Source organism: Centruroides sculpturatus, unplaced genomic scaffold (assembly GCF_000671375.1).
Source record: "Centruroides sculpturatus isolate CEXI.00-Female unplaced genomic scaffold, Cexi_2.0 scaffold1014, whole genome shotgun sequence".
Lineage (NCBI taxonomy): Eukaryota > Metazoa > Arthropoda > Arachnida > Scorpiones > Buthidae > Centruroides > Centruroides sculpturatus.
Window position 1 is genome coordinate 407,132 of NW_019385381.1, and position 12,882 is coordinate 420,013.

Below are 12,882 nucleotides of genomic sequence, written 5' to 3' on the forward strand. Positions count from 1 at the left end.
TGATCTAATGTCTTCGATCTCTGTTTAGAAATTGATTTAACCCCTTTCGCAATGTTAGCAAATTTAATAATGTCTTTATTTTTCACGATTGTCGATATCGTCGTTCTCGGAATACGGAATGCAACAGTTAAATCTCGTTAAATCTTGAACACGTGTGCCACCTTCATATTTCTCAACAATCTCTTTTTTCAGTTCCGTTGTGATTCTAGTCATTTTTTTTATTTTTCTGTTGCCCTTTTGCAATTCATGATTAATAAAAATAATAAAATGTTACTTACAAATTAAAATCAGAAGAAATTTAACAAAGTTATAAACCGTAGCACCGCGAACGTCTAGTCTAGTGTAGTACACCGATAGTGTTACTTGTTCATAGATGGCACGTGTAATTAAGTCATATACCAAACAAAAGTCGTATACCGAGCAAAATTTGTTTCGTCCAAACAGGACGTATTCCAAATTGGACGTATTCTAAAGCAGACGTATACCGAGGTTCCACTGTAGTTACTTGAATTTATCTCAGGAATTTTTTTTTGGTTTCTTTAAATATTGTTTTTTCATTTTGTTAGTTTTAATGCAAACTGAATTGTCATCTTTTTTCAGATCTTAACACGAGTCTGAACTGATCAGTAACTTATAATAAAACTAAAGCACAGGTTTAATAACTGTTAGGAAAATAAACTTATTTCAAATGAAAAATGACTAGAAATTTCAATATTTCATTCATAGCTATGACATTTGCAACATTCACATATTTAGTCATTATTATTAATTAATGCTGGTATAGATATTAAATGCTTATTATACATCATGATAAGCATTTTATATTAAATACAGATTATGATATATTATATATATATATCATAATGTGTATCTAATCACACATGCATATGCATAAAAATTTGGACATGTATCTTCTTTATTTCTCAAAATGTAATAATGATACACTTTTATGACACTATTACAATTTTAAAATTATTTTCATTACATTGTTATAGTTTTTTAATCTTATTAAGAAATTGTAATAATAATTGAGTTGCAATTTGAAAAAAATGTAGACCTATAAATTTCCACTGTTGTTCATCTTTTTTTTTTTTTTTAATCTCAAGAATGGATTTAGATAGATGAAAGACCGACCAGATATGGTCGGTCTTTCATCCATTGTTATCCATTCTTAGGGGCAGGAGCACCAATTTACTATGTATGAACTTTCAATGCAAACCAGAAGTTATGTTATTTCAATTCAAAAATTTTCCCCTGTAAGGTGTTAGGTAGATGACCAACACAACTCTGTTGTTAAAGGAAAAGTATGATGTATAAGGGCAAGCCACTAATAATTTGAGGTGGAAAGGATATATTTTAAATTAACTAAATTAAAAATATGATTAAAAATTGCAGCTCTGCATTGTGACAATGTCACAATAGATATTTGCTTGTTTATTCCAATTGTAACTTATACATAATCCAAGTGATTCATTTAAGATATTATGAAGAAGAATCAATTGTAATAGCATCCTAAATGTCCATCACTGACTTAATTTTAAAGATTATCTTTAATTTAAAAATTACTTATTAAAATAAAATTAATTTAGGGATACAGAAGCAATTAAACGACATCCCGAGTTTTGTCTGTTTGCCTGCATGAATCCAGCAACTGATATTGGTAGGAAAGATCTTCCTCCTGGCATTAGAAATAGGTAAGATTATATTATCAATATTAATGTAAAGGATAATTTATTTTAGGACCAAAATTTAATTACATCATCAGAAAATGACATGACCAAATGTGACTATTTATTCCTATTTAGAATTTTTTATATTTCTTTATTTTACAGCTAACTAATTGAACTTTAAATATTTATTATCAGTGTATATCAATCACATATATATTACTTTATAAAATTAAAAAGTAAATTTCAAAAATTAAATTTTTTAATTATAATTTTTCTGAAATAAAAAGTATGCTTTTTTTAAAAGATGAAATTTTAAATTTTGAAAAAGATATAGTCAGAATAGTATTGCTGATTATGTATTTTGAATGCTATAAAAATAAATATAAAAATAAAACTTTTTATATAGTGTATATATAAAAAATGAATCCCAAAGTCTGATGTATTAATATTAAATCAAACAACCACTGTAATTAATTGGGCTATTTTACACTACACATAATTGTAGCATAAAATAGCTTCAATTAATTACAGTGGTTGTTTGGTTTAATTTTTAAATAATATTTATTATTTATTTCATTCTATTAAAAATAACATTTGATGACGTAATTCTAATTAAATTTATTATTTATGTTAATAAATTCTCATTAAAATTTTAGCAAAACTTTTTTCTTACAGTTATATTTTAAAAGTGTAATCCTATTATATTACTTGAATGATACTGTTGATGAGATTAATGTAATTTGGTGTTTCTTTGAATAGAATTAAATGACTTTTCATCAAAAAAATTTCTCAGTATTTAAATATTGAGAAATTTTTTTGATGAACCAGCAATTTACAAAATAGTAATTTTCATCTTGTGATATAATTTAATTTTTTTAGTTTTTTGGTTATATATTTATTAAAGGCATTTTAATATTTTATTCGTAATTATTCATTTAATTTGTTAAAACTATATTAATCTCTATGTAAATATAGTAGATTTTAATTCAAAGATAATTATGTGAAAACGTTATTCCAAACTTTGAACCTGCTATAGATGTTTGATATAGAATTCTGTTTGATTTGATACAAGCCACTGAAAGTAGCTGAAAACATTCATTTTTAATTAGTGAATTGCTGGAAACTGAGAGGAAGGTTTGAATTTTAGCATTATCTTTAAATGATACTAGATAAATGTCCCATAGTTATGTTAATTTTTATAGTAAAATCATTATGTAAAAAATTTTATTACTGGATTTAATCCAAATTAATCTAGTGATTCCAAGTAAAGATAAATTTATCTAAATGCAAGGATTGAAGACTGTTCAGTTCTAAAAAGTTCTCATTGTTCCCATAATTTGTGTTCAGCAAACAAGTCAATTTGAGAAGGAAGAATTTGTCTCACTGCTATTGGAAATTCTAATCACATTAATGACAAAGTTATTCTCTGGTCTGACTTTTAAAGGAATTTTAATACTTTAATGAATTGTTAACTTCAATTTTTGTAATTATCAACAATGTTAATCTGATTGTTCTTGAATATTTGATACTAGTTATTTACTAACTACTCCATACATGATACAAGGAAAATTGGCAGCACTGTTATCTTATTCTCATTGTTTTTAATGAATTACATGAAAACAAATTCAGTATAAAGGTTTATACACAGTATACAGTAATAGGTTTTATTGGAAGTTTGGTATTTTAGAAAAGCAAATACAATACATACCTGTGTTAGGTATAAATAAAACATACCTTAAAAGAAACAGTTTGTCAATAGTTTCTGATGCTTGCCTTTAAGATGCAAGTCAATCAAAGAAAAGCAGCATTAAATTCATCTGTGTATTATATTGCAAGAGATGTTTCTCAACAACAATTTATGCTATCAAAATGTAGTCACTGATTATTGAATTTGTAATTGACACTTCAGTTCATAATTTGAGATATAGAGATTTTGGGAGAAAATTATTTCAGATAAACATGGAAAAAATAATTTTTGAGATAAAGAGGTTTACAAGATGATAATGTTTGAGATAGACAGGTTCAATTGATTAAAAAATACTTTGTGAGCTTTGTTTCTCTGAAAAGGTTTGAATTTGCTCTTGAAATACATTTTTTATACTTTTTGTCACTGTTATACCTGGAGGCAATTTTACTTATTTGTTTACAAGTAGAATCTTAATATTTTGTTTTATTAGGCTACAATTTGAAAAATTGTAGACCTATAAATTCCCATAGTAATCTGTTTGTTGTTTCTTACTTTCAAGAATGGTGTTAGATAGGTGAAATCCAAGACCAGGTATGGAAACTTAGGGGCAAGAGGCCCAATTAACTATATATGAACTTCTAATGCAAATTGGAAGTTACATTATTTCAATTCAAAACTTTACCCATAAAAGCAGTTAATAGATGACTGGCATGATTCGTTGATAACAAAAAAGTATGATGTACAGGGGCAAGACACTACAGTACTAATTTGAGGTGGAGAGCATATATTTTAAGTGAAATAAATTAAAAATATTATTAAAAATTTCAGCCTGGCATTGTGACAATGTCACAATGAATAATTGCTCATTTAGATTAAATTATATTTCTTGTGCTCAAAACTCTCTTCTGTTTCAGCATTAAACAGGTTTCCAGCATATAATAAAATATAATAGAAAATTGCTCTCTTCCGAAGTTTTTTATGTTTAGGCAGATTTTATTGTATTTATAAGAAACATAATATATTCAAAACTTTATTTGCAAATATGTCAAGAAAGGAAAGTGTTAAATTTTTTAATAATTACTGGATTAAGTTTCTGTTTTTTTTTCAAATATTCATTTTTAAATATTTTATGATGATGATGATTAACTTTTTTTATTCTTTTCATGTATTGAAATTCAGAAATTTATTAGAATTATATTGAAAAAATATTTTACATGTTTTTTTATATTATTAATTTGAAATGTTCCAAATTATTCCAATAAATTTTATAAAATTTGTTTTTAAGCATGTTATTAGTTTTACTATTTTTTAGTATTACTTTTAATTTGTTGTTGTAATCTATAATTATTTGTATTTGATAACACTATAATTTTAAATAATTTTTTTTTTAGATTTTCAGAATTTTTTATGGAAGATTTAGAAGACAAGGAAGATTTAGCAATTTTAATTGACAGTTATCTGAAAGGTTTAACACTTTCAACAGAAACAGTAAACAATATTGTCAAATTTTATATCCAGATTAGAAAAGATGCTGAATGCAAATATTCGGATGGAACTGGACATCATCCCCATTACAGGTTGAGTTATTTTTATGAAGTTTTTGTAAATAAAAAATTGTTTTAGTTATATATAAAGCAGATGGAAATTTAATAATGTGGATCTTTGGCATATAATAACAATAATAATAATGTATTTATTTTAGTAATAAAATAATAGAATTTTCATATTTTAATCACTTACAGTATTTTCTCTACTGATAACCAATTGATAACATTAAGTAGGATAAGTATATAATATAGAAATAGTTAAATAAATAAAACTCACGCCAAAATTGTATAGCTTCTTGATAACAAGCACTCTGCACATTCTATTTTTTCAAATTTGTTTTTTTTTGCCTGAGGACGACAATATAATACTCATCGAAAGTACTTGCGATATAAGAAAATCATGTTAACGCTGAACTCAGTGAACTTATCAAGAAGCTATACAATTTTGGCATGAGTTTTATTTAATCAACTATTTCTTTACATAATGGAAACTGTGAAAAACTTTTTTTCACGTTGCTGAAGCTACAGAAACTGTGGCAAAAATTGCTTGTCCAATTACAATTTTTTTTGAAATGCAGAGCAAAAAGAGTGGTTCCCAAGTGCATGCAGTTTAAGCGCAAGAAATTTTCAGAGTGCATACGAGGGATACTTCCGAAGGTAGAACAGTCCCTTTTGACCAAGCTAATTAGAAATAAACGCAAGTGCCTCGCAGAAGCAGAGCAAAAAACCTATGTAGCTCATCTGTATTTTCCTAAGGCATGTGACCCCCTCCACGTTGTACGTTCAATTGGGCAAAGTGCAAAGTATAACATCGATTGCCATGCAGAAAATTAAAAAGAAGTTGAACAAAAAGCTCCAGTGGCTACTCAATTCGTCACGTATGCAAAAAAACGGCAGCAGTAACCACTTCATATTATAACTATACAAAAGAGAATGTGCCCATAATTGTGCATAACACACTGCAACGGGATCCCAATTACATCTCACCTCCTATGAGATCCAATTTTGACCAGCTTTTTATGTATCCCGTTAATTTTAATGTAGCAGTTAATCCCAGCTACATTAGCAGCTTTAAAATCCTGCCAGACTGCACCGATATACCAGCAAATGGAGTTAGAGGTCATCACAAAACTTGCTACAACAGAACAAATCTCTGATGCACCAAATAGTCACAAAGACCACCAGGCAGTAACGAAATTCCTTGCAAGAACAATCTGAGGCTCTTAGTATCAGACAAGGACAAAAGATTTGTTTTGTGCAGAGAAAATGACTTTATCACTAGAGTCAATGATTTTCTGTTACAATCAAGCTCTGTGGAGATAAACAGCAACCCAACACCAGCAGTACTACGAAGAGCAAAGAAAATCATAGCACTTCCAGGAATAGCCTTGACACTACCAAGACGCCTCAATCCTCCATCCAACGTTGCATGCCCTAGGCTATTTTTTCAGCCAAAAACGCATAAAGAGAACTGGCCACTACGACCATTAGTAAACAAAAGGTCACATTCCACTTACCACCTGGAAAAAGCCCTTGCAAAGTTTCTACGAGAGATACTTCCGGAATCACTGCATGTCACTCCTTCCTCTGTAGATGCCAAAACCATCATTAATTCCAACATGGCAAAAGCACATGGCAATACCAACATGTTCTACAAAATGGACGTGATATCCCTATACCCATCCGTTCCTGTATTTGAAGCCGTAATGCTAGCCAACGCTATGCTCCTCAGAAAAGGTTTTACAGTTCAACAAGTGCTATACATTCGTGAAGTGCTGATGTTCATCACCGAAAATAACTATTTCCGCTTCAACCAGAAAGTCTACTTACAGATGCAAGGGGTTTTCATGGGCTTTCCTCTCTCCGCAGTATTAGCCGAGCTCATTATGAGAGACGTGAAACAAAAAACTTTCAACACCCCACTTGCTATATGCTATCCATCACTACACTTACGCTATGTAGACGACATCCTACTAATATGGGAAAATTCAGAAGAGGAGTTTATCCAGTTTATGCAGCAACTTTCACGTGTCCATTCCACCATCAATTTCACCTGGGAAAAAGAGCAGGATCAATCTATAACATTTTTAGATATGTGGATACGGAAGTCACTAGAAGGGCCGCAGTTTACAGTACATCATAAGTCCATTATGATCCCCTATATCATTCCAGCTGATGCATTTCAACCATTGCGATATGTCAACGCCGCCATAGCAGCTCTTGTCAGAAGAGCAATGCTACTTCCCTCATTGCAAGCTCTAATAAAAGTTGAATTGGAAATCGTAAGAATAGCAGTACATCATGCTGGATTCACAGGTGCCAAATTTACGCATGTACTACATAAAGTAAAAGATTCCCTTTTTCCATTTACCACACTATACAGCAAAAAAGAAATGTCTAGAGTACAATCAGCGTTGCTGTATCTAGGAGCACCGTCCATACTTATTAGCCGTATTTTCCGGCGATACAGCTTTACCCTTCCTTTAACTCCCCTACCCAGACTACGCAGGAGCATATGCAATGATCGGGATAAAGTTGACATTTTAGAAAAATCGGGAGTATACGCATTGCAACTAGAAAATCCAATAACAGGGATAATTGAGAAGTATATAGGGGCAACGACAAGAATGATCGCTTGCCGTATTGCAGAACATCAGGAGGATATAAACAAAGGAAGACAGACCACAGAGCTCGCCAGAAAAGTTCTACAGCAGGGCTATAACCAGTTATGGTCAAAGACATCATTGCTCAAGTGCTGTAATAACAGAAGGATTACATTTATTTGGGAAGTGCTCCTCATGATGACCACAGACGCATGCAACGTCCCTACCCTCGACTTACCCGAAATATGGGTTACTTTATACCAGTGTTTAAACAACAAAATGCACCAAGAGTCACACAATTAGTATGATTGCTCCTCAACGCATGCGCTGCTAGTCGTGTGGATTTAAGATCTTTCAAATGCTCGCAAAAGCTTGTTGCACATTACCAACGGAATTACCAAACATTATAATTTAAAAATTGACAAGAAAATTTTCCATTTTCTACTTGGAACACACTGCACATTCTATTTTTTCAAATTTGTTATTTTTTGCTTGAGGATGACAATATAATACTCGTTGAAAGTATTTGCGATATAAGAAAATCGTGTTAACGCTGAACTCAGTGCTTGTTATCAAGAAGCTAAGTATATAATACTACAATTTGTGGAATTTCTGGTTTAATTAATTCTGACATTAAAAGGGTATGCCAAAACACTGAAAAATGTATAACTATTGCTGTTGCTTTTGATATGAATTATCTTCCTATGAAATGGATTAGATCAATTCATCTTTATACTTTATTTTGGAACCAGTAATCTTTTCTCTGAAATGAATTTCTTGTTTGCTACAGTGCAACATTGGTCAACCCCAACAGCCAACAGGAAACTAGTATTAAGATCACATGTAACAATAGAGATGGCTAATGTTAATTGTAATAGTGAACTTTCAAGTCTCAAAAATATGGAAAATGAGCAAAAAGTTTTGGAAAATTGTGGAAGAAAAAGGACAAAAAAGGACATTGATTCTTGGACTAGAAACATTAAGAAGATAGAAAGAAACTCAGGAGAACAGGCAAGAACATCTGCAAACGTAAATAAGATTCAACATACAAATGTGTTTGCAAATGTGAACCATTAACATTACACTACATAACATTGTAATTAAGTTAACAAAGCATCAATAGTACAACTACCAATAAAATAGTGTTTACTTTCCTGGCTCTGTTATAACAGAGGGAAAGTATGGCAATCGGTCAAAATCCCAGACCCCAAGATTTTTACATTTTTTTACTTGACCTTGAAACATTGAGAAATCAAACAAATTTAGGGGTTTTTTTTCTATATCTAAGGATGGTGTATGTGTATGTGTGTGTGTGTCAGTCATGATTCTGTTCACTCTCTTTAAAGCTTAATAACTCCTGTGATTTTTATTGAAAATTTCTGAAATTGTGCAGGGAAGTCTGTGTATTAAAGAGATTGATGCTATTAAATTTTGGTGGTTAAACGTCAATGGGGTAGGGAAATAAATGGAATCATGTCATATCTCAAGTACGGTTTGACTTAATGACGATTTTACTCATTATTAGCATTTACAATTTTTCATAAAACCCATCTCTACTCTCAAAATAAAGTTTTTTGCCATTTTATAATTAAAAATACAAAAAGTTTTTAAAAATAAAATATCACAACAGATGGTGCCATCAAACGTTGCCAGGAAAGTTAAGCAACTCGTTGCTGGATTTTTTTTAAATTCCAAGAAAAACCATAAATGTAAAACTTTAACAAGCTGTTTCTCTCATTTTTTTTAAATGTGGCTTAGACCACTGTTGCACTGACCTTTCAATTTTTTTTAAAGTTAAAATATTTAATTTGCCTTTTTAAATATTTCAGTTTGAGAACATTATGTCGTGCTTTGGATTATGCTGGTAGAAATCCTTGTTACTGTGTTCCACGTTCATTATTTGAGGTATGTATAAACTTGAAATTGTTGCTAAAAATGCTAAAATTAATTCATGATAAATATTTTTTTACACTGAAAAAAAAAATTTTTTTACATACTCTTTATAATAGTATAATTTTATATTTGTATAATTAAATACATTAACAATACAAAAAATATATAATATAATTTATATAAATATATAATATAAATTTATAAATATAATAATGTATATTTATAAATTTACAAGTTAAATTTTTTAACTTTATTATAGAATGTGAGGATAACTTACATTTGACTCTATCATAAATTACCATATGTTCCGGTGTATAAGACGACTTTTTAACCCAGGAAAATCTTCTCAAAAGTCAGGAGTCGTCTTATACACCGGAATATATGGAAATTTCTGAAATTAGACAATATAATAATAATAAGTATATAAAATAGAAATATATTATTAATGTCATCAAGCATTTAAGTGTATGAAGCATATATATTACAATTTATGTTTCTCTTCTTAGATATTCAAAAATGTAATTAATGTCATTGAGATATATGGCTTTTTGTCGATTTTTACAAAATCTATGATACTTAATCTATAGATTAGGATTTTCTAATTAATAATAGCATATTTTACAATTTAGAATTCAAATAGTATTTTTTAATAATAATATCTTGATTAATAATGTAATTATTTTAATTTTTAGGTTATAACCATAATAAAAATTTATTTTTGTCATTTTTGCTTTTATTTCAGGGATTCTGTTTAAGTTTTTTGACTCAGTTGGATCGATCGAGCCATCCTTTAGTCATTAAACAAATAAAGCAACATATATTGAAGAAAAACCAGCAGTCTATTTTGCATCAACCAATTAAACAACCTGGTGAAAAATTTATATGCTTTGAGGGATATTGGATTCAAAGAGGTGAAAATAATCCTGTCACTCCTTCAAATTATATTTTGACACCATCAGTTAAACAGAACTTAAAAGATTTAGCTCGAATTGTATCTGCAGGGTAAGAATCAATGTAAAATAACTTAGTATTATTCATTTTTTTTAAGATTTAATTTTAGTAAATTAATTTAATATATCAAGAAGTTTTTATATTTTTAATAAATTCAACTTTGACATTGTATATTCTACTCAGAAAGCATCCTGTTCTATTGCAAGGAGAGACATCTGTTGGAAAAACAAGTTTAATTCAATGGCTTGCTTCAGTGTCTGGTAACAAATGTGTAAGAATAAATAATCATGAACATTCAGATTTACAAGAATATGTAGGAAATTATACTTCTGATGATGATGGAAAATTATTTTTCAAGGAAGGTATATAATTTTAATAAATGCGAAATGTGCAATTTCTAGATATATAAATTGTAAAGGTTTGATGTGAACTGATTTAACATTTGACAAAACAAGTATTTCAATAAATATTAATACAGATTAATGCAAAATGTTAGCAGATTATATATATNATAAATTCCAAAAATAAGTAGTTGTGCCTTGAGTTTTCAAGATACCCTAAAATAAAAAAGACAGAATATAAAAGTTTTGGTTATATAAAAATTGTTGCAATATGTTAGATAGATTTATTTTTCTTCTCATAGAATATTATTTTTTTAAATAAAAGATTTATCATGTGGAATAGAAAAGAAATTATTTATGATTATAGCAAATTTATAAACAAAATAAAATTGAGTCAATTACATTCATCTAAGATGATTAGATTTGAAATATATGCTTATATGATTAACTGATATTTATATAAAATTGTTGTTGTAATCTTAAAATGAAAATAAAAAGAAAAAGAAATATAAGTTGCTAATAAGTAATTTATTAACTAACTTATTCTCTTATTAACTACTTATTAACTAACTAATATAAGTTGCTAATAAGCAACTTATTAACTAACTTATTCTCTTTTATTATAGGTATTTTAGTAGAAGCTATGAAATTTGGTTATTGGATTATTTTAGATGAACTTAATCTTGCACCAACTGAAGTCCTTGAAGCCTTAAACAGGGTAACTTTGAAACATTTATTTTTTAAAGTAATACAGGCATTCTTTGCCAACAATAGGATTATGAATGAAAAAACTAGTGCAGTTAGGAAAAGAATAATGAACATTGAATATACATTTTATAATAAAAAAATTAATTTTACACCAAAATACAATATAGTGAATTTTTAAATCATAAGAAATGAAAAAAAATCTTAATGTTTCAAAATGGTTGAGAAGTATAATTCTTAAAAAAGCTAAGAATTGAAGTCTAGCTTATTTTACTTTTTATATCCTTTGAATTTCTGTATAGTAGATCAACAATACTTTCAAACTACAAATTGAATCTCCTTAATCTGGCAACTTTGGGATCTGACCATTTTCAATACTACAGAAAATGCTGTATTATAGAAATTGCCCTTTAAGATCTCTAAGGAAACCACCTACATAACCATATGCTTATTCCATATACATATTGCTGTATTATCAAAGGTAGAGCTAAATTTCAGGAAATAATACAACTATTAATGCTTTTAAACAAGATTTTTTTCATTGTTTTATGTGATATAAAGCCCAAAACTAAAAAGTACTTTGTTCCTGAAGCACCGGAAGTCAGCAGTATCTTCATGGTATGCAGGGTCATTAGGGTTGCTATGCTTATCAGGTGTGTGTGTACAACAGAAACAGAGAAGATGCAACAAAGTAGATTTTCTACATTGGAATTAGTCTTTGAATCAGTTATTGATGACCTTCAACCAATGTTGCAATATAGCTTGCTTTTGCCTTAATTAATTATATTTGAATGAAATAAACAGACATAACTGATCTACAAACAAGTGGTGGCAAATCCAAAACATACTAGGCAATGGGAGTTGCTAGATTGCTGAATGCCAGATTAGAGGTTCAACTTTCCCTTTGGCAGCTAGATTAATGTTTATAAAATGATAATTTATAAATAATTTTTGGCATTTAATTACAAAAAAATTTTTAATTATGTAAATAATACATTAATTTCTATTGTTTTAAAATGTATAATTTATTGATAGTTAAAATATAAATTTTATTGCAATATTATAAAAATGTTTCATAATATATCATTAATTTTTGATAGAAATTAATTTACTTTAACACTGCAGTTGGGGAAAATCTCTGTTGTCAAGGGATTCCTGTACTTAAAACAGAATTAAACTCATTAAATTTGTGATTATTGATATTGTTTATTTATATTTTAGGTACTAGATGACAACAGAGAACTTTTTATTCCTGAAACACAACAAACAATAAAGGCTCATCCACAGTTTATGTTATTTGCAACCCAAAATCCACCAGGATTGTATGGTGGAAGAAAAGTTAGTAGTTTTTAGTTTTGTCATAATATTTATTTGTTTTTATTATGCAACTAATAATCTGATTTTGAAATAAATAAAAATTTTAACTCAAACTGTAATAATGCCATGTTAGTGTTAAGTGTTGAATGAAATAAAACTGTCAAATAC

At 28.7% G+C, this 12,882-nt stretch overlaps 1 protein-coding gene across 1 annotated transcript in view; it reads left to right on the forward strand.

The window, feature by feature from the left end:
• Window positions 1–12,735, forward strand: part of LOC111638358 (midasin-like) — a gene marked incomplete at its 3' end in the record, with an annotated part of 15,277 nt that extends 2,542 nt beyond the window's left edge. The window contains exons 2-8 of the mRNA XM_023384056.1: window positions 1,590–1,694; window positions 4,749–4,934; window positions 9,337–9,412; window positions 10,143–10,402; window positions 10,535–10,713; window positions 11,319–11,410; window positions 12,619–12,735. Coding sequence (XP_023239824.1) covers window positions 1,639–1,694; window positions 4,749–4,934; window positions 9,337–9,412; window positions 10,143–10,402; window positions 10,535–10,713; window positions 11,319–11,410; window positions 12,619–12,735 — 966 coding nt within the window. The remainder of the gene's footprint in view (window positions 1–1,589; window positions 1,695–4,748; window positions 4,935–9,336; window positions 9,413–10,142; window positions 10,403–10,534; window positions 10,714–11,318; window positions 11,411–12,618) is intronic.
• Window positions 12,736–12,882: the final 147 nt, after the last annotated feature.